This window comes from Equus quagga, chromosome 2, assembly GCF_021613505.1.
Source record: "Equus quagga isolate Etosha38 chromosome 2, UCLA_HA_Equagga_1.0, whole genome shotgun sequence".
Classification (NCBI taxonomy): domain Eukaryota; kingdom Metazoa; phylum Chordata; class Mammalia; order Perissodactyla; family Equidae; genus Equus; species Equus quagga.
This window is the reverse complement of record NC_060268.1, coordinates 26,701,379-26,723,938: the sequence shown is the minus strand read 5'-3', so window position 1 is coordinate 26,723,938 and position 22,560 is coordinate 26,701,379. Positions and strand designations below refer to the sequence as shown.

The window sequence follows — 22,560 nt, the reverse complement described above, 5'->3', positions numbered from 1 at the left end:
TAATATATGTGCATTCATAGCAACACCACGGCCAAGAATTTGAATTTTGAGGACCCATGGATTCTCCCTTCCTAGAACTTCTAATAAGTTAAGCATAGAGTTACATTACAAATGGATATGATTTTACTGCCGTTACCATTTGGTGTTCCAATACACAACTGCAGAGATTATGGAGTCAGAAGCCTGTTTTGTTATCATTTGTCTGAGTGATGTTTGCTGTTGTGAAGGTGCCAGTAGCCATGATTTGATGGGTAGAGGGAGGAAGGGAGATGATGACTTCTGGTTTGTCTCTTGTAGGGAAGACAAGGATTGATGAGCGTATTTCACTTTAGAATCAGATTGGAGGCAAAACAATCAAAACATGAATGAATATTTGCAATCAGGCCATGATTCATGATAAGTTTGTCTCAGCTGAGCCCCTCAGATTTTATCACAGGTTAACTTGCTAAACTTGGAAATTTTAGGTAATAAATCTCCTTCCAAAATTTCCTTCAATATTAAGCTTTAGGCTTATCCTTTACCAAATATAATCATTTACCATTAAATCACAAGAAAAGACAAAACAACCTTTAGGACAGGCCAAATCTCCCAAACTGAGGGTCATAAAACATAAAAACATAAAACATTCAAACTTGACTAGTCAGGAAATACATTTCAGAGGCAGCTACAATATGTAGCTGAGGAACTTTGCATCCCTACTGTCAGGAACACAGAGCAGGGCCATTTCAACAGGAGGGAAATCCTGCCATCTTGCTGCACCCCAGGCTGCTGTGGGCATTCGTGGTCTCCTCTGCTTAGTTACAAATAATTGCAAACCAAGTCATGGGCTTCCTGTCAGCACTCAGAGAGGAAATGGGACAGAGGAGCAGATGTCTCAGCTAATCATAAACTCTCTTCCCTGCACCACTCATTGACAAGTTATTTTGATCTTAGAATCAAAGAACTGTCACTGTTTTAGAGACTCTGTCTGTACTTTCTTTTCTATTTGTCTTTTGGACTTTTGGTCCTTTTACATTAATTCATCCATTAAAACAATAAAACCAGATGAAAGATTAACAACTGCATTCCCCATGGTCATGTGACAGGATGCAAAACTTCAGTCACCAACTTCTGTGGAGTTGACATATACTGAGTGTTTGCAGCCCGCAGCTATCACATTCTGCAGGAGTGGATTACAGCACTGTGTCACAGAGAGATCTGGCACGCTTGTCTTGACTTTATTTTACAAAGAGAAAAAATACCCAGTCATAGAATTTAACGAGTGAAATTGAACACTTTAGACCAATAGGATAAAAAATGTGACATCAGGACCATTCTAGGATGCACAATCTAATAAGCACAATTCTACTTGTAGAGGCAACAGGACTGAAAATCCTGATCCTCTTCAGAGTCTAATAAATAAAACTCAATGCCAGATTTCAAAATAATACTTTATTTCTGTTATAATTTCATAAAAACATAACTGAATAGATTCTAAAAGTCAGAAGGATGAGTTTTTATCATTTGATGTTAAAGTAGCTTTATTTATTGTAAAACTTAAGTTGAGTCCTAGAGCTCAGTAAAAAAGAAGAAACACATTCATTAACAATTTTGGATAGGTTTGCCTTTCACCAAAAATGCCAAAGTTCTCTGAGGTTTTAAAAAATTTCATTAGATTCTGGGTGGAGAAATGTAAGAATAGGTTAAGTGAATGACCAGTAAGTAGATATGACGTGGGTCCATAGCCTACAACAAATCCTATTTTAAATGAACCCCTGAAGTTATTCCACTGAATAATTATCAATATATGTCAACGATCTTCAGTTCCCCTCAGCTCAAACCTCTCATACTAATTGCTTTTTCTATGCCACTTTTCAGATACTGCCTAACTTAATTCTAGGGAAAGATGAGTAGACACAGTAAAGGTTTGGGGTGAGCCAGACTTTTTTCTCATCTATGCATAGACCACGTGGTCTGTGAACGTAAGAAAGCCTGTTCCTGTTTGGGGGAGGGGCATCAAAACCCAGGAACTATGTATATATGCTGCCAGGCACTCAGAGACACTGGCCTGTCAGCTTGAGGCAGAACTAAACACATTTGTGCAGGGGACACATGACACATGTCACTCTCCAGCCTGTTAGGAGTATTCCTGGCCTTCATCTTCTCTGGTAGGGATGGGTCCAAACATGGGTAAGGATCTTAAGGATGAAAGGGTTGCTCACAGGCATATGGTACTTCACATGGACTTAGGAGGAAAGGAGGATTGGAGAAAAGAAGCATATTATGATTTCAATTTGGTTTGTCTTTGGGTCCTAAATTAGTCTAATTACAATATTTTATTCACTACATCAACTCTGTTTACTGATCTTCCTACAGGATCCAGTGTGGCCCAGAGAGTTACTCAAGGCCAGACAGCCACATCCATGCAAGAAGGGGCATCAGTCACGCTGGACTGTCGGTATGAAACAAGTCAGAGCACATACTCTATTTTTTGGTATAAGCAGCTTCCCAATGGAGAGATCGTTTTCCTTATTCGTCAGAGTTCTTCTAGCCAGGATGCAAAGAATGGCCGCTATTCTACAAACTTACAGAAAGCAGCTAAATTCATCAGCTTCACCATCTCAACCTTACAGCTGGAAGATTCAGCAAAGTATTTATGTGCTCTCCAAGAACTCACAGTGTTTGAAGTGATAGTAACAGCAGAACAAAAACCCCAGAGCTCAATAAGAGAGAGCCCTCCTGCTGCAGGGCCGAGCTGAAACGCACACCTGCAGATCCCAGGCAAGAAATGGCAGTACTGTGGGTGCTTAATATGTGGGCTGGATCAGATGATTTAACTCTCAGTAAAACTTCCTTCTACGTCATTAGGAAACAGGTGTGCTGAGTAACTTCTGATACATTCTCAGTCTTAAATTTTTGACTTAAAATAGATCATACAGAACATGTAAAGTTATCTAAAGTAGAAAAAACTAGTCCCACAATAATTTAAAGTGACAGTTTCAGTTAAAGATGCTGAAATTGTAAACCTGATTGTTGTCTAGTTATCTGGAATCGTCATGAAAATCATTTCCTTAGCCCTTCCCTCTTAGGCTTTGAGTCAGTTAGGGTGCAACCAGAGAAGCAGAATCACCACGGATGATGTAGAATAAGAGATTAATGATAAGGATTAAAACTCACTCAATTGCTGGAGCTGGTGGAGGAGTCTATATAAAGCTGTTGTCTTTGCATCTGGTATTGAGTCTAAATGTGCTCTAAGTCAGCTAGAGTGACATTTGTGAAGGAAAGTTGGATATGGACAAAAGCATAGACAAATTGTGACTTGTAAGGACATATTAGAACCCATGAGGACAATTGCAACCCTCAAAAACTAAACCTTGTCCCTCACCTCCTTCAATCTCATAGTGGTGGGTGACCTTCAGGAGAAGTGAGTGTCGCTTGCCTTCATGCTACATGAATACTTGGCCCAAGACAAAGAGAAGCTGAAGGAGGAGACCCGGTGGGAGGTGGAGGAGTTGTGAGGCAACAACAAGATGAGCTGGCAGATCAGCAGCGTGTGTGAGTTGCCGCAGCGCCTGGAGCCCCGCACCAAGCTGCAGAACAAACAATATGAGTGCTTCATCACAGGTGCCTTCCAAATACTGTAAAAATCTCTTCGTGGCCAACCCTAACCCAGAACAATATAGGGAAGCAAATCCAGAAATATATTTCCAGATAGTTAGTTGAGAGTGTACAGTACTGTCATAGTACCCTCCTGGTAAACTTGGCATCCGTATGTACCTCTTGTAACAACACAACTTTCAAATAAAGACAATAGCAAAATTATGCTTCCTGCTAATATAGTGCAATTATTCCTCATTCAACCAAAAACAAGCTAATTATCTCCTGCAAAGAGGATCCAAAGTTCATTCATCTGTTTTTGGATAAATTTCCTCTTGTAGCTGAGTCACACTCTCTCAGTGATATCCCGTACCTTAACTACTGAGATATAATAAGATACAAGATTAATTTATAATATTAATTATATTATTATATATAATATATATAATAATATAATAAATTATACATAATTTATAAGTAGCACTTCTTATGCTACTACTCGTAGACAAATGGGAGAGGGGAGTAAAAAATGGTTAATATATACATAAATATACTCATACCAAAATGAAAAATAAATTTTCATAACTATTATAATTCTTGTTTATGCAAATGGCAACGTGATTATAGCTGGTATTTATAACTGCCTCTTCCATTACCCATTCCCTAATCTCTTTCTCATAGCAAGCACCTCCATTCACTGCTATACTTGTCTTTCTAAAAGTATAAGCTCCTTTTTCAGAAGCAATGCTATGCGGAATGGCATAAAGTTGAAGGAATTCTGCAAGTCCACCACTGTGGTTTTGGCAGAAGCATTGCAGGCTCAGAGAGCAAATCCATATTCAGAGCGTCTATTTATGTGGGAAAAAAATCTTGACGATATCCAGAGAAAATTGATAGACTGTGTTTCTGGAAACATCATTAAGAATAATACCTGACTTTTCATCAGAAACAATAGAAGTCACCAAGGGAAAGCATTTTTAAAGTGCTTAAAGAAAACAGACAAATAAAACTTTCAGGCTAGTTCCCTACGAACATGAAAGTATATTTTAGAATTGCCTTTGTCAAAAATTACTGCTAAGAAGGTAGAAATTCAATGCACAGACTGGTAAACTCTATTTGCAATGCATATTTCTGAAAAAAAAGGACTCAAATGCAGAATATGTAAAAAGCTTATAATAAATCAATAAGGAAAATAATGAATAAAACTGGCAAAAACTTAGAGCCACTTCAAAAATATGATGTCCAATAGCTAATAAACATACGAAAGTGTGCTTAATGTTATTATTCCTTTTTTATTGTGGTGTGCCTCAAGTTGGCTTCGACTCCTGGTGATCCTATGACTGAGTGATGTCCACAATGTCCTGTTCTCAACAGCCCCTCTCATCTCCTGTAGACTCAAGCCTGTGCTTTACGGAGTCAATCCATCTCATATTTGGTCTTCCTCTTTTCCTGCTGCCCTCTACTTTTCCCAGCATTATTGCCTTTTCCAAGGAATCCTGTTTTCTCATGATGTGCTCAAAGAAAGACAGCCTCAGTTTTATCATCTTTGTCTTCATCAATAGTTCAGGCTTAATCTGCTCTAGGACCCACTTGTCCATCTTTCTGGCAGTCCAGAGTATCTGTAGAGCTCTCCTCCCACACCATAGTTCAAATGAATTCACTTTTTTTCCAGTCAGCTTTCTTCCCTGTCCAGCTTTCACACCTGTACATAGTAATTGGGATGCAGGGTGTGGGTAGTCTTGGCCTTAGTCTCTAATAACGCTTCCTTACACTTGATGATCTTTCCTAATTCTTTCATTGCTGCCCTTCTGAGTCTCAGCCCTCTCTTGATTTCTTGGCTGCAGGCTCCACTTAAGCAGATGACTGAATCAAAAAACCCCAAAATATTTAACACTTTGAATGTCTTCATTATTACTCATTAGGGAAACGAAAATAAAACACCATTTTAATGTTCCATCTGTGTCTTTTCAGCACCCTGAATGTATTAATGTAGCTAAGAGGAAATGAACCCAAGAGGAGAGGGAAAAATAATGACTATCTTCAGGAAAATAGATGATTGAGTAAATTTCCTAGGAGCTTCAATCATTGAACCCATGTGGAGAGGAGAAAAAGCGGTAACAGGTCACAGAGCTGGACACTGGAGGAAAGGCAGGTTTTACTAGGAAAAAAGAAAGTTAATATTTATTGAACTTATTATGTCAGGCACTGTAATGTGCATTTCAAATTCATTATCTAATTTAAACATCATATACTCTATGAGACAAATTTTGTTGTTACCATTTTCTATATTTGGCAAATGAGACATAACTTACTCAACTTTGAAAATCATTTCTACTTTTATTTTTAGCCAGAGTGTAGCATCCGAGAGGGCTCCTAAAGAGCATGATTTGGACCATGGAGAAGCGATTGGCCCCAGAACAGGGTGGCTGGATTCTCAGTGATGCTGACATTACTGGTTTAAACTGGACCCTAAAGGGAACTAGAAAAGAAGATGCCAAACCTAGGTACAAATTGTCCCAGGATCTGTGGATGAGGAAATCATCCACTAAGCAGCTAACGGTGCTGAATACTTTAGCAAGCTCCTTATACAATAGTGTGCTGGAAGGAATAAGGGGCTACAGGGAAAGATGAGATCCTATTCCTTAAACACTCCAAGCAAGTTTCCACATCAAGACCTGGGCCCCTTGCCTTTGCCCTCTCTGCCTGTATTCCTATCCCCTCAAAATCTGCATGGTGTACCTCTGAATTTCCTTTACATCTCCTCAAATCTCACCACTTTGTGAACCTTTTATCTAATCTTTCTATTTTCCTTCCACACTCCATGTATCAAGAGCAAAAGCAATTTCCTTGCTGAAGCGCTGCCATCTGGTGTTCTGCTAAAATATTTTGTGAGGCTAATAGTGGCCTCCCTGCTGCCCTCCAGTGTTCATGGGTTCAACTGTGGCCAGGCCTAGTTCCAATAGGAGTACCATTGCTGAACCAGTCAATTAACTTCCCATTGCAGTAATCATGCAAGAGAGGATTCAGGAGAACTGGCTGGTTTTTAGTCTCCTTCTCTGCCAGATGTGGAGGTGATTGACTTCAAAACGACATACATAATACATGGGATGATTTGGGCTGGAGAGTAAGGATTATCTTGGAAATAATACTTGGCTTTGTTGCCCATGGTGGGAGGTTTTTCTCTGTGAGATGAAATTGTGTCTACTGCTCTGTCCTTTATTGTAGGATAGGAACATCCTGAGAAGTGGGAGCAAGAGTCAATGATGAAAAAAAAAAACAGTTGTAGTGAACCCTGCTGGGTATACTATTTCCATGATATGACATCCCACTGAATCTCCCAATATAACGTTATAGTGAACTGATTCCTCAATAACAGTAAGAAATGTAACAGACCATGGATACTTACGATAATACATGAAATCTGGTAAGTAAATTGTGAAATACACCTCAGAAAAATATGGAGCTTTATCTTGTGGATAGATTACTCTGTGATTTCAGACTGTGCCTACCAATTTCCAATATTTTATACATTGCATGCCTCTATTTGAGTGCCTAAGATAGGGAAGTTATTGTCCTAGGTGATTTCCATATCGCTTCTCATTTAATTCTTATTGGACCTTCAAGGTTGGTTCTGTCCTCTTTTAGGGAGACAGTGTAGCAAAGTGCTTGAGACAACAGACGAGGGTTGTATTTCTAGATCTACCGCTCATTAATTTAGTGATCTTGGGAAAATAACTTCATAATTTTTATGCTTTAGTTTCCTCATGCCTACAATGTGGTTATTGATAGTATCTACCGCACAGGGTTATTATGAGAAGTAAATGAGATGATGAACGCCAGTGCTTAGCCCAGCGCCCAACAGAAAGACACTGGCTCCTTACAGAAAAGGCAACTGAACATGAGAGAGGTTAAGTACCTTGCCTCGTGTTGCAAAGTGGCAGAGTGGAGCCTTCTCTCCACACCTTATTTAGAGCAGATGCCTTTCCTCACCCCAAGAGAAACTCTCTATCTCAATACAGTATTGTATTGTCTTTATAGTGCTTATCACTATTTAAAACTATCTCATTTTTTAAAAATCCAGTTATTTAATTTTTTTATCCTCCCACTGCACTATGGGCCTTTTGTATTCTCTTCACTACTGCATCGTCCATGCTTGGCACGCAGGAGGCACAATTGATATATATAGTTGAATGAATGTACAAAAGATAAAATTATTTCTAGAGTCCATGCAATTCGAACACTAATATGAAAGATGAAGCTGAACAAATCTTTGAGTTATTTATCTGGAATTGTCAAGATTCCTACCCTGCAAGTCACTTCAGGTAAGATTTAATTTATGCAATATATCTAGTGGTCAGTTGGCTTGGCCTCTTTTTCAGGTAAATTGAGCAGCTATAGATTGCAGGATTCTGCCCTACTAGTTGTAGGAAAGCTCCACGCTATTGGAGGTATGGTCTTCCTGTTCTGGACACTGCCCCTCCAATATGTGCGTGAATTTATCTAAGAATCAGTGTTTTCATCAAAAACAAGCTTCACAGCAAGTGGGCTGTCTGAATGGTGTGGTCAAGCCCCCGCTCTCCCATCACTGTCATCTGAATGCCGTAATTTGGAGAAAGGAAGGGACTTCATTTGTAGTGGCTTCTGTTTGTCTCGCAGTCCACCACTAACCCCAGCCTTCACACTTCTAGGTTAGGAGACACTAACGAGGCTTTTCGGGATTTCCTTTATTAACTGCATCTCTTGCCTTGGGAAGGAAAGCTAGTAGTTAGCGAGTAAGATGCTTTCCAATCCTGTTCCACTTTTCAGACTGTGATTCAGTTGTTCACTGGAAATAAAGTTTTGAAGTCAATTTATTCTACCAATTTCCCAGAAGTAGATTTATGTTCTGGACAATCTAAATTAATGTTATCTTATACTATTATATTTTCCTGGGACATATCTTATTTTTCCAATTATATTTTTAGCCTATAGGAAACAGAACATGTTTCTTTTATAATTTTCAGAGTTCCTGGAGAAATCCTGGATGCAAAAATCACTGTTCAAACAAATATGTGTATGTTGACTCAAACTAACATTATACCTGGACTGTGACACAGACAAGATGGACAATAATTCTTTTTTTTTTTTTTGAGGAAGGTTAGCCCTGAGCTAACATCCTCCAGCAATCCTCCTCTCTTTTGCTGAGGGAGAGTGGCCCTGAGGTACCATCAGTGCTCATCTTTCTCTATTTTACATGTGGGACACCAGCTACAGCATGGCTTGATAAGCGGTGCATAGGTTGGCACCCAAGATCCAAACTAGTGAATCCCGGGCTGTTGCTGAAGCAGAGCGTGTGAATTTAACTGCTACTTTACTTTTAAATAACTTTATCGAGGTATAATTTACATTCCATAAAATTCATCCATTTTGGATTTACAGTTCAATGTTTCTTAAATTAGCTGAGTTATGAAGCCATTTCCGTAATCCAGTTTTAAACAATTCATCATCCCAAAAGATTCTTCATGCCCAATTACAGTTAATCCCTACTGCCATGTCTGGCCCCAGGCAACCACTGATCTACTTTGTATCACTGCAGGTCTCTTTTCTGAAAATTTCTTATAAATGGAATCATTCAATATGCTGTCTCTTGTGTCTGACTTCTTTTCCTTAATGTAGTGTTTTTGAGATCTGTCTCTGTTGTAGCATATATTAGTATTCAACTCCTTTTTACTGCTGAGTAGGAGTCTATTGATGAATATACCACATTTTGTTTATCCATTCACCAGCTGATGGGCATTGGGGTTGTTTCCCTTTTTTTGGCAATTAGGAAGAATAACTATGAAGTAGAATTCCATTATTTCTAGAACACGTCTTCTCTAACATTTAAAACATTCTCTGACCATCACAAATGTAGGTCACATGGCAGATTCCAAACATCACAGACTCCAGAGCCAGGGAGATATATGTTCTAATTCTTACTATGCTGCTTACCGGATGTTTGATCTTGAGTTAATTGCTTAATCTCTCTGAGTTTCAGTTTTCTTGTTTGTAAATTGGGAATAATAATACCTCTATTTCAAGACATTTGTGATAGAATAGTATACATAAAGCAATAGATAATTTAGCACATATTATGTGTGCACATTTATACTTTGAGGTATTTTAAAGCTTTTAAAATTTTTTTGAAAGCTCATATAAAAGATTTATGACTGAAGTGCTTTTTCTCCCACAGATTGCCATCCCACCTGCAACTCTCTCTAAAGTTGAATAATAGCAATCCATGATTAGGTAGCCTACTTCTGAAAGTTGTCAGTTCTCTTTGTGTTGTGATTTCATGGGGAATTTCCTCAATGTTTGTGAAGTTGGTCTCAGGAAAGTAGTGTTTGATCCCTCCTTTTGAACCACAGGAAATTGATTCTAGGGCAGAATTGGTTGCTGTGTTTCTAGGACATTTATGTGATCTTGACTCAGATTGGTTGGGCAAATAGTTGCAGAATCTTGTTTTCTGAAGCAGCATATTCCATAGATTTAGGCTGAAGAATGTTCCTTTGCTGAGGAAACTTGGACAGGAGAAATGGAGAAGAATCCTTTGCCAGCCTCACGTCTAATCCTGTGGCCTCATCTTGGCCTTGAGTCCATGGGTTGCTGAAGACGTTCTGAACAGTCCAGGGTGGTGATGGGGAAGGAGGAGGATGCAGTCAGGCACCTCTAGGTTTTACTTGGGAGTGTGTGAAGAAATGAAAGCTCTGTGGAGAGACTACTTTCTATGTCTGACGCTGTCTCTCTGAACTGGAGCGAGCAGCATATGGAATGTGGAACAGAGTCCTCAGTTGCTGCCTGTTCAGGAAGGAAGGAGCACCAATTTCACCTGCAGTTTCCTTTCCAGCTCTTTTTATGCTTTACACTGGTACAGAGGGAAACCTGCAAAAAGGCCCAAGATCCTGTTTGTAATTACTTTAAATGAGGATAAAAAAGAGGGAGGATGAGCAAAAGTCACTCCTAATACTAAGGAGGGTTACAGCTACTTGCACATCAAAGGATCTCAGCCCAAAGACTCAGCCACATACCTCAGTGCCTCAACATAGCGCTTTTCAGGCACCTGCAGCTCACACCCAAACCCACGCCTGGTGCTGCTCTGGGACCAGTGCCGACAAACAGCCCTGTGTAGGGTGGAAAAGGGAAATTCAGTGAATTCAACAAGCGAGGGAAAGTGCAAACATAAACAGGTGTTCTAGTCATAGTAGCTCCCTCGCCTAACTGGACAGCTACTAAACACCACTAGCCTGGACTCCCACCAATATCTTAGCCATACCATTGAGTCAGATTCCTTGCCTCCTCTTTTGGCATGATTCCCAATGAGCTAGATGGTTACTCAAGCCTATCTAAAATAATCTGGTTAAACAATGTAATATTTACCCTTCATTGTTGCTATGTACTAAGAGCTGATCATTCTATCACATTTTTTCAGATGCATGAGTGGAACAAGTGGATATGTCCTCTGCTCACTCACTTGGTGTAGAAATCTGCATGTTTCATACCAGAACTTGCAAATTGGCCTCATCCAACTTACTTGGAATTTTGGTTCTGGTTTGGTTCAACTTTCCCCCTACATGAACATCTGTATTTCATATATGGCTATTTGTATTTTTAATAATCTCTTGTGATATCTGAAGGGAATACTGATGGGGGAAGTTCACTACCCACTTGGTCTATCCTCCAGTTTGTACTGTGATTGTGATATTGAATAAGTAACTGAACCCTGTTATCCAAGTTTCTTCATTTGTAATTTCCAGGTATATTAGGTGGGTCGAGTGCCGTGCTCATTTTGCAGATTTCCAAAAAAGCCACCAGTTTAATATCTCATTGGTACTCCAAGAGGCTTCTAATTCTGGGGCCTTCTGGGCTTCGTCAACATGAGTAAACTTGCTCCTGGGCCTCTTCATCTCATAGCTCGGGTTTCAGCTTTCTCCCAACATCTACATTAGCAGCTACTCACCCCACTCCCGCACAGATCCTTGAATTCGCTGCTATTGCTCTCTCTCTCTTTCTTTTTATAGATTCGTGTTTTCTGTAATCTCATTACTGTCATTATCACATGTTTGGGAAAAATAATACATATTTTAAAAAAGATATTGGATTGCATACTCCAAGACTGGAAGCATTTAGGAGACATATACATGGAATTTTTCTGTTTCAAAAATTATTCACAAGGCAGTAATGAATTTATTTGACCATCAGACTGGAAATAGTTGGATCTATTATGTTATCTGAATGTGAGTAGAATTGAAGTCAATAGCACAGGACTGAGAGGAGGACCCCTGGTTCACTGTACACTAGTGTCAGTGGAATAAAACAACACAAAATTGTCATAGAAAACAAACAATATTGACGTAGAAAAGGAATATGGTGATGATGAGTTGTGTCTGTGAATAATACATTCAACCAATGCATGGGAAATGTATGCATATTTAGCAAAAGTAGCAAAAATAAGTAACAGACATAACGATGAAAAGATATCTCTACTGACCACATGGATATGTGGAAGCACTTTTAAACTGTTTTAAAATGCCATCTATAAATAGTTGTTCTATATTTAGTAAAAAAAAAACAAAAACAAAAAAAACCTCCTTTCATAGAGCTATTAAGATTTTCTCTTAGAACCAGACAGTCTCCACACAGCCCAGAAATGTTCTGACAGCTCAGGCAAATCCTCAGGAAAGCCTGTGGCCCCAGCACTCCAAGGAGATGCTTATCGCTGGCTCCCCACACCCTTATTGATCTGGAGCTTTCCCCACTGGGTCAATGGCAGGCCCAGCTGTCACCCTGCCCAGAGGGACCATCCCCTCATGGTCTGGTTATAAATCAAGCTTGTCTGCCCTATTCTGATGCTGGAAAATGAGATGAACTCATTTCCGTCGCCACATTGCCCATAAATCATGGCTTGAAGGGCCTTTTATTTTTCATCCTTCACAGTTTCCAACGACAAAGATTTCATTACCCAAGGGAATAATTTTTAACAAGAGCAATGTAAGATTTCACTGTAACTGGATTAGATCCATATGTGAGAGGGAACCCAGGAGAACCTGAGTGCCCGGAAGGGCAGAAGAGTTGGGGGAGGGCTGGTGTCTTTCTGTGTTCTCACTCCCTCCCCCATTCTTTTCCTTTTTCTTTCTGGGTAGGTGTTCACTTTCTTTGTTCTCAGTCTCCCTCCTCTTGAGTCAACCCATCTCCTTGTGTTCTGCATCCCTCATGGTGCTGTACCCAAGAGAGTAACTCCTCTCCCAGTGACAGCCACCATGCCTGGAGTGACAGTCTCTGCCCTGTCTGCCTACCAGTTCTCACCTCTCCTGCTCCAAACCCAACATCAGAGCCAAAGAGATGCAGAGGATCCTGTCTTAATTCTTCTCACAATGAGATGAATCTTCAGCATTACTTTCAAATGGACCAAAGGGTTTTCCTTCTAAATGGAAAAGTAAATTCAAAACCACTGCAAGACAGAAGATACCCAGGGGGTTGGCTCATCCTAACACCCTGAATGTGCCACCTTCTGTCAGGCCCTTTCTGACTCCCTGTTCGTTGTCACACTGAGACCTTATTTCTCCAAACTCAAAGCCTGATGTAATAGGAAGCATAAATAAGAATCTAAAGAGGGAAACATGGAGACCCTCTACAGCAGCTCAAGAGGAACCAGGACAGGACCCTCTGCTCTCAGCCCACCTGGAAAATAACACTTTTCTTTTTGGAGCTGGCCCAGCCTGGGAAGACTGGGAGCCCTGCCAAGAAAATTGAGGTGACTCTAGAATCCTCTACTATCCACACCCCAACCCCGTGGAGCCTCCCTGCTCTACCCTGCTTGTCATCACAGCCCTGCAGGTAAATGCTTTCCTACTAAAGATGCTGCCTCCATCAGTCCACGGTCAGGCCCAGGCCAAATCACCTGTGACAAGCCCAAGGTGAAACCTTGGTGTCAAGCTCAAGGTAGCCACATACATCAGCTCTGCATTTACACAGCAACTACCATGTATTGAAAGCTGACCAAGTGCAAAAGATAAATGCCTAAGATGCAGATAACATCACTTTCCCAGGGCCAGTCCCATGGCCTAGTGGTTAAGTTCAGCTTACTCCACTTCAGTGGCCTGGGTTCAGTTCTTGGGTGTGGACCTACACCACTTGCCAGTGGCCATGCTGTGGTGGTGACCCACGCACAAAATAGAGGAAGGTTGGCACAGATGTTAGCTAAGGGAAAATCTTCCTCAGGAAAAAGAAAATCACTTTTTCAAAGTGCAAATACAAAGTATGACTGACATAGGATTTTTTTAACTATCAAAATGGTAGTTTCATATGACCAACCTATATCCATGCCTGGGTGGAGTAAGTACCCAGGAAGAGGCCCAGGGGGTTACTTCAGGAGTTCAGGTTTCTCTAGAAAGGAAGCTGTACTTCTTACCTGGTGACTCAGGGCCTCCAAAGTCACAAAAGTGGAAGCTGCCAAGCAATCTTAATGTTTAGTCCCAGAACTGCCACAATGTTACTTCTGCTGCATTCTGTTTATGAAAGTGAGTTACAAAGACAGCCAGGATTCAGTGTGGAAGAGGACAACACCAGGGCGTGGAATCAGGAGCAATGGATCATTGGGGGCATCTTTGGCCGCTAGCTACCCCAAGAGCTAATAGAATAGACACATTCCTTATGAGATGCAGGTACCAGCGTGCTAATGAAGCACAACAGGCATCCTGTAATTTTCAAGGTCATGTCAGTTTTACCTCTCAAATAGCACTCATATCCATTTCCTAATTTCTATGCTCCTTGCTCCTCTCCTAATTCAGGCATTCAGCACCTCTCGTTGGGATGATTACAGGGGCCTCCTAATTGTCTTCCTGCCTCTAGTCTCAACTCCTTGAATCTAACTTCTAGGTATTCACTGGAGTTATTATGAAACATATATCTGATCAGATCGTTTCCTGCTTGTCTTTGGGTAATAAGGAATCATTAGAAGTTGTAAAGTTCAAATTCTATATTAAAAGATACAAAGCTATTTACAGTTTTTTCCTAATTTTTCTTCTATTTTCATTGACCACCCTTTTCCACCACATACTCCAGGTGTGTGTGAGCCATTTTAAAATTATAACTTTTTATGTACATATTAAGCTCTTTCCTAAATCTGTGTCTTTACAGATGCTGCCATCTTTGCCCAGAATTTAGTTTTCCCATTGTAAAATGCACACATGCCTTTTCATCATTCATAGCCCACTTCAAGCAGCATTATTTCTTTCTTATCTGAAATCTCATATGATAACACTTGTAGCAGTTTACTATAAATGTTAATGCATAAACTTTTAAAGCAACCACACATGCTCCTTCTAGACTCCTCACTCTTGGGGTGGGGAAGGAGCTTTTACCACCTCACCAGAAAAAAACAAAAAGAAAAAGAAGTTTACCTTAACTCATGGGACTTTCATTTTTTAAAATATCCTGCAACTGCTTCTCACTTTGTTTTCATATTATGCATTAATTCACACACAGATTTACTTTTCACTTTAAATGAAGACTTAAGATTTATACCATTAATACATTTACATGACAACACTTCAAATTCATGAGAGTTTCCTATAGTGGGTGGAATGGTGGACCACAAAATATATGTGCACATCTTAATTCATGGAAATTTTGAACGTGATATTATTTGGACAAAGAACCTTTGCAAACGTAATTAAGTTAAGGACATCAAGACAAGATCATCCTGGATTATCCAGGTGGCTCCTACATCCAGTGACAAATGTCCTTATTTTTGTGTGTGTGAGTAAGATTGTCACTGAGCTAACATCTTTGCCAATCTCCCTCTATTTTATGTGGGATGCCACCACAGCATGGACTGACCAGTGGTGCTAGGTCCACACCAGGGATCTGAACCTGCAAACCCCGGGCCACAGAAGCCGGGTGCATGAATTTAACCACTACTCCACTGGGCCTGCCGCCTAGGGAGTCCTTTTAAGAGACACACAGAGGAGAAGGCCGGCCTTGTGAGGTCTCCTCAATGGAGGTAGAGGCTGGAGTTGTGCAACAAGGCAAGGGATGCCTGGAGGCACCAGAAGGCAGAAGAGGCAAGGAAGGATTCTTCCTTAGAGGATTCATGACCCTGCCAACACCTTGACTTCAGACTCCTGGCATCCAGCACTGTAAGAGAATAAATGTTTGTTGCTTTGAGCCATCAAATTTATGGTAATTTGTTATCGTAGAAATAGGAAAGTAATATAGTCTCCCACAAGTAACATTTCTGAAAACTACAACATGAAAATAGCTACAACAATCCCCTTGATTGTTTATATTCATGCAAGAGTACATTTAGATTGGTCTTTGAAATATTTTGAGTTCAAACTCTCACATATTATATATGCCAACTTACATGTTTATCATTCAACAAATATTTGCATATCCACTATTTAGCAGGTATTGGAGTAATTTTTGGAAGCATGGTGATGAATAATAGATAAATATTTAATGAATGTCCACTGCATAGCAGGGATTTTCCCTGTGATACATCAGTAGGCAAAATTCCTTGTTTTCGCAGACCCTACATCCCAGAGCAGCACTGTCCAGTAGGACTTTCTGAGATGGAGGAAATGTTCTGTGTCTGCACTGCCCACTAGCTACTAGCCGCATGTAGCTATCAATCACCTGAAATGTGGCAAGTATGACTGAGAAACTAAATTTTAAACTTGATTTGATTTTAACTAATTTAAATTTAAGTAGCCTCGTGTGGATAGTGGCGACCCTATAGGACAGCCGCGGTCTTGAAGATGACACGTACATACCCTCAGGGTACAGGAGGCCAGCTCAGACAATTAACAGGTCATTATAACACAGGGTGACCAGTGCTGTGATAAGAGAGACTGAAATTCATGGAACCATAGGAAGCTATTCCATTCAAGTGTTTTGTTTAAAAAAAAATACTTAGAGAAATTCATGTCTGATAGATAAGACTTTTTTTGAAATTGTATTGATTTTTAAAAATCCAAGATATGTGGAAAAGTAACATAGTGGGACAGTAGCTGTGAGCTCTAAATTGGATAATTTAGGAACCAAGTAATCTGTATGACAACAGAGAAATAGATTCATTTTATCTTCCATTTTGAAATCATGAGTGTCTAACAATAAATTATGATTCTTTTCCACATTTATTAGAATATCTGTGACTTAACATGTTTCATCAGCACATGCGCAGACAGACACTACATGATTCTGGATGACACTGGAAAAGACAGTTGAGCTTTTTATTTCTGTCTGATGCCCTAGCCTTAAATCACAGAATCCATTTTTAAAAGGCAAATTATTTCTCCCTAAACAATATCAGCCTCAGTATACTATTTTGAAGCCTTGGCAAATATATATAACACTTCAATTAGAAGACAGTATGTATATAAGGAATTGGTTATAAAATCAGCAATTTTTGCGTCCAGCCACAGGGAGGCAGCATCTGCAAACACAGACCCTCCCCCGCTTAGGGCACATCAGCAGAATAGTGGTAAGTCTGATTCGCAGTCTCAAATTGCCGTCACTTCTTCCCCTTTCTTTCCAAAACGCAGTGATAGACCACAACATTTCCTTGGGTCTTGGAGAAGCTTGTATAAGGGAAACCCACGTAAGAGCAGCCAGATTCAGGAACTCTTGCTGAAGAAGAAGAAGAGGAAGATGCTACTCATGGTGCCAGTGTTGATCATATGGATGCAAGTATCAGGTGAGTCTGAGATTCCCCTGATTGCTCCCAGAGAATTCAACATAGTGGAATACTATCTACAGGCATCTGCAGGAACGAGATTTTCTGATTGAGAGCAAAGAATTTGAAGAAAAAAAAACTAAAAAGAAGGAAGATAGAGGGAGGTTGGTGAGGGAGACATGGGAAGGAGAAAAATAGACAAGAATGAGAGAGACCATTGTAGCTCAGAGAACAGAGATCTAATCAGACTTTCTCTGATGCCTCCTATTGTTTTTCTGAACAGAAGTGAATGGACAACAGATACAGCAAATTCCTCCATCCCTGCTCCTACAAGAAGGAGAGAACTTCACCATGTACTGCAATTCCTCAAGCACTTTAGCCAGCTTCCAGTGGTATAAGCAGAGGCCTGGGGGGAGTCCTGTTTTCTTGATATTGGTTAGCGGTAGAGAAGTGCAGAAGCAGGAAAGGCTGGCAGCTCAGTTTGGAGAGACTAGAAAGGACAGCTTCCTGCACATCACGGCTGCCCAGACTGCAGATGTGGGAACCTATTTCTGCGCAGGGGCACAGAGCTCTCGAAGCACCTGCCGCCTGTCCCCAAACCTTGCTGTGGGCTCCAGGAGCAGCTCCTCCTCTCTCTTCTCAGAACAGGAGTCAGAGAAAGCTGAAGTTACAGTGCCCATGAAGAAATTAAATTTTAAATTAAAAAAATGCCAAGCTCCGATGGTTTCATTGGAGAATTCTACCAAATGTTTGAAGAAGAATTGGCATGAATTCTACAAACTTTCTTCCAGAAAATACTAAGAAGAAAATAATTCCTAACTCATTTCATGAAGCTAGTATTACCCTGATACCAAAATCAGATAAAGACCATACAAAAAAGAAAACTACGGAGAAATTTCCTTCTGTATATAGATTCAAAATTTCTTAGCAAAATATTAGCAAGTGGAATTCATCAGTTTATACAAAGAATAACAGACAAAACACAAATGAATTTTTTCTCAGGGATGCAAGGCTGCTTCTCTGTGTGAAAATCAATTGATGTAATCCACCATATTAGTAGGCTAAAAAAGAAAACCCATGTGATCATGTTAATCTATGCAGAAGGGCCAGCCCCGGGCCGAGTGGTTAAGTTCACGTGCTCCACTTCAGTGGCCCAGGGTTTCACTGGTTTGGATCCTGGGCGTGGACATGGCACCGCTCCTCAGGCCATGCTGAGGTGGCATCTTACATACCACAACCAGAAGGACCCACAATTAAAATATACAACTATGTACTGGGGGGATTTGGGGAGAAAAAGCAGGAAAAAAAAAAGAAGACTGGCAACAGTTGTTAGCTCAGCTGCCAATCTTAAAAAATCTATGCAGAAAACATAATTCGCCAAAATTTGACACTCATTCATGGCAAAAACTCTGAGAAACACAGGAATAGTGGGGAACTTCCTTAACAGCTAATAATATGCTTACTGGTGGAAGACTATATACTTTCTCTCTAAGATCAGGTATAAGGCAAGAATATCCACTCTCATCACTTCCATTCAACACAGTCCCAGATGCTCTAGCAATGCAATAAACCAAGTAAAGGGAAACGCAATCATACAGATCAGGAAAGAAGAAGTAGAACTTCTACTATTTGTGGGTAACACGACTATCTCTGTATAAAATTCCAAAGAATCTAGCAACAATCTCCTAAAACTATAAAAGGGGTTCAGCAAGGTCACAGGATACAAGATAAACATAAAAGATCAAATGCATTTCTATGTACTAGCAACGAACATGTGGGCAGCTAAATTAAAAATATGATACCATTTACAATGGCTCAAAAAATACCCCAAGTCCTGAGGTGTAAGTCTAACAAAACATGTACTGAACTTTTATGCTGAAAACTACAAAATGCTGATGAAAGAAATAAAAAAAATTAAAAATCTTCCTTGGAGTTTTTGGAGTGTTGGGAGAAAACAGAGATGAGTACAAAGGTATTACAACTCCCATGTCCACCTTCAAACCTGAAGAAAGCATCTTTCAGAAGTTTGCTGAGTGACTTTTGGCCTGGTTTGAGTTTTGCAGTTCATCTATTCAGTCACAAGAGGGAGCTGCTTCATGTGCAAACTTAGTTCCTTCCTGGGAGAGGGAAATGTAAGCTTATATTTTCCATTGATGTTCCACAGAAAACAGGAAGAATGACGTATTTCATCCTCTTTAATGACTCATACTTTATAATCTCTTGCTGAGTGTCTGTGGTCAAGGATTCAGGGACCTTAGCCCAATAGGCTGAGCCCTTTCCCTGTATCTCCCTAAACACTTTCTCTCAGTTCCCCTCCCCTGATGACCCCTTACCTTGCCCATTGCTTATACTCTTTTTTCTTCCTTCCTCTAGCCTTTTCTACTATCCCCACCTCCCTTCTTTGTTTGCTTTCCCTTCTCTCTTTTCTTTCTGCCTCAGCATCGTTGGTGCCCAGCACCCATAAGCATGGGCTTAGATGAGATGAGTATTAAGGACATTTATTACAGGAAGATGAGAGTGAGCACCATGCAAGTCATCAGTTACTCTATCAAGAATAGATGTATTGAGAAATGTCTCCCTGGACGTCAGCAGATACAGGATTCCAGGGAGCTTTGTAGGAAATATAAGCCCCAAGGGGTTTATCTTTTAGTTTCAATGTTATTAATCGTTCCTGTCCCAATGAGCACATCATTGCCTACTTTTGAATCTCACATGCATTTTCTGGAATGTGCAGGGAGATTTTCATCTTCTTATAGCACAGACTTCAGAACAGTTTTCTGGGATTAAAGAATCCTTACACGAGCTCTGTGTAGTATCACTCAGTTTCTTTGGCACATTGAGGAAGAAGTGATAGAAGAAAGGTGCTGAATAGACACCTCCTTGTGATTGTTTTTCCTTACCCAGAGACAAACATTAAGGCTCACAAATAATTTCAGTGGACACCCAATGAGTTGGGGATCTATGGTGATAGTCTCATCTTCTTCCTGGGGAAATGACTTGAGCAGAAGAAGAAGATCTGGACAAGGAACTTCTCTCTCATTGGCTGACAAGGTCTGGCAACAACACAGTGGCAGCTGCACTCCTTGTAGGTCTTTACTAGTAACTGTTGCTTCTGTTCTCTGGAACCTCTTTAAGCCTAGGATCAGACACAAAGACTGAGCTCTGGGCCCATTATCCCAGTTTGTCCTTGAAGTATGAGGCTGGAGACTGGAATAACTGTGTTTCTGATTTTGGGTAAGTGATCTGTGTCTACCAAGGGATGGCTTTGAGGCCAAAGAAACTTGAAGAATTATTTGCTGTCTACTCCTCTCCCTATGCTTTAGCCATCATGCTATGGATGGAATTGAGAACTGATCTATGCATTTATCTAGGAGCACAAACTTCTACATGTCTAAACCATAGCTATGATTCCAAAAGAGCCTTTAGCAGTATCCAGGTTGTAAGAAATCTCTGGGTTCATTGAGCCAAGGGCCCATGGAACAGAGCCTGTGGAGTCTCTGATTCTTAGCATATATCTTTGGTCTCCATAATGAACACCAATGATATTTTTGTGTTCTAGCAGGATATAAATAAAAGCACTGGAGTATGAGGTAGGGCCAGAGAGTTATGGGAGTGTTGTGCCCTTGATCCATAGAATTACATTGATTTGTGGTCTGGAGCTAATTTGATTTTCTTGACCCCTTAGGGACTGTGATTGATGCTAAGACCACCCAGCCCAATTCCATGGATTGTACTGAAGGAGAAGATGCAAACCTGCCTTGTAACCACTCTAGCATCGGTATAGCTGATTATATACACTGGTATCGGCAAAATCCCAGTCAGAGTCCGCAGTATATAATTCATGGCTTACAAGGCAATGTGACCAACAACATGGCCTCTCTGACCATCGCAGCAGACAGAAAGTCCAGCACTTTGATCCTGCCCTGGGTCACCTTGAGAGAGACTGCTGTGTACTACTGCATGCTGAGAGAGGCACATTGAGACAGATGGGGCCGCACCTGTGCAAAATCTCTCTGGAGGCAAGAGGGGAGGGTGGGAGGTAGGAGCCATCAAGAGCAAATCTGGAACCATTTAGAAGGAGAGTCAGAGAGCAATAAGAAAGGAGGAAAATGAAAGGAAGGAAAAAGGGAGAAGATCGATAAGGAAAAGGAGAAAGACAAGATGAAGGGAGAGAGGACAGAGAATAAAGACTTCATTTGTTGATGTGGCTGAGAAGAATTATGAGGAGACTAAGAATCATAATTAACATAGCAATCAAGCGAAAAGGGGATAATAATCTGTCATGGCTCCTCCTCATGTCAATAAAATGTTAGTTTCAATGTGTTCATCTCAGTATAAAAGATGAAGAAAATAAAAATAATTTTACTTGTCCCAAAGTCTTCTTTCATTTAGACCCAGGGGCAATCCAAACCCTGAAATGCATACTATTACAATTGTTCCGCTTAGCAGAAACAAATTACTCTTTCTCTGAGAAAAAGCTGAACTGTTTTTTGCTGCTAGTCTAGAGCATGAATATTTGTGATGAATAAAATTTGGGGGGGAAAGAAAGAAAAATTAAGTGGATATTAATTTGTTTTTATTTGTTTAGAAGTCCTGCATCTCTAAAGAGTTTTCATCATTTTTTGATATTCCCTCAGCAACACACAGATCTAGCTCATCATAAAAGGCTCAGGCAGAGCAAAAGTGAAAGCCCACAGCTGAGTCTCCTTCATTCCACCCCAGCTCCCACTGTCCTCTCAGAGAAAGCCAGTTCCGATAGCTTAAGGTGTATCATGCCAGCTCTTTTCCTTCAATTATATATATATATTTTATATATATATGTATTTGCATATAATTTTAAGCAATTACATACACATTTACACACATATATACACACACAAACAGATGGATTTATTTGAATTTTTTTGCAACATGCCTTTTGATTTTCATTCAACAAAGTGTCCTGGAAATATTTCTACAGTATAAAAAAGTAAAGAAGTCCACTCCATTCTTTTTGATGCCTATTTAGTACTTTGAAACATTCCATCATTTAATTAATTATTTTCCTATTGATGCAAATTTGTTTCTATTTCTTTGCTATCATAAAGAATGTTGTCTTATACATCTTTGTAGATTCATTTTTGGATGGACGTGGAAGTCTATTTTAACAAGATTTCTGAAATTGGACTTTCTACGCCAAAGACAAATTGCATTTAAAATTTTTGGAGAAAGTGACAACTTGCCCTCCATAAGATCTTAAACAATTATACTCCACCCAACAGTGGAGTATAATTGCTCATTTTACATCCTCG

General features: G+C 40.1%; 3 gene segments (V, D, J or C); all 3 read left to right on the top strand.

Moving 5' to 3' along the window:
* Positions 1–2,098: 2,098 nt before the first annotated feature.
* LOC124235025 (T cell receptor delta variable 1-like) lies at positions 2,099–2,738 on the top strand. The segment is given in 2 exon segments: positions 2,099–2,147; positions 2,356–2,738. Coding segments are annotated over 2 exon segments (432 nt in total).
* A 14,471-nt stretch (positions 2,739–17,209) lies between these two features.
* Positions 17,210–18,070, top strand: LOC124235024 (T cell receptor alpha variable 25-like). The segment is given in 2 exon segments: positions 17,210–17,290; positions 17,553–18,070. Coding segments are annotated over 2 exon segments (564 nt in total).
* A 2,393-nt stretch (positions 18,071–20,463) lies between these two features.
* On the top strand, positions 20,464–21,250 carry LOC124235023 (T cell receptor alpha variable 26-1-like). The segment is given in 2 exon segments: positions 20,464–20,503; positions 20,955–21,250. Coding segments are annotated over 2 exon segments (336 nt in total).
* The last annotated feature ends 1,310 nt before the right edge of the window (positions 21,251–22,560 follow it).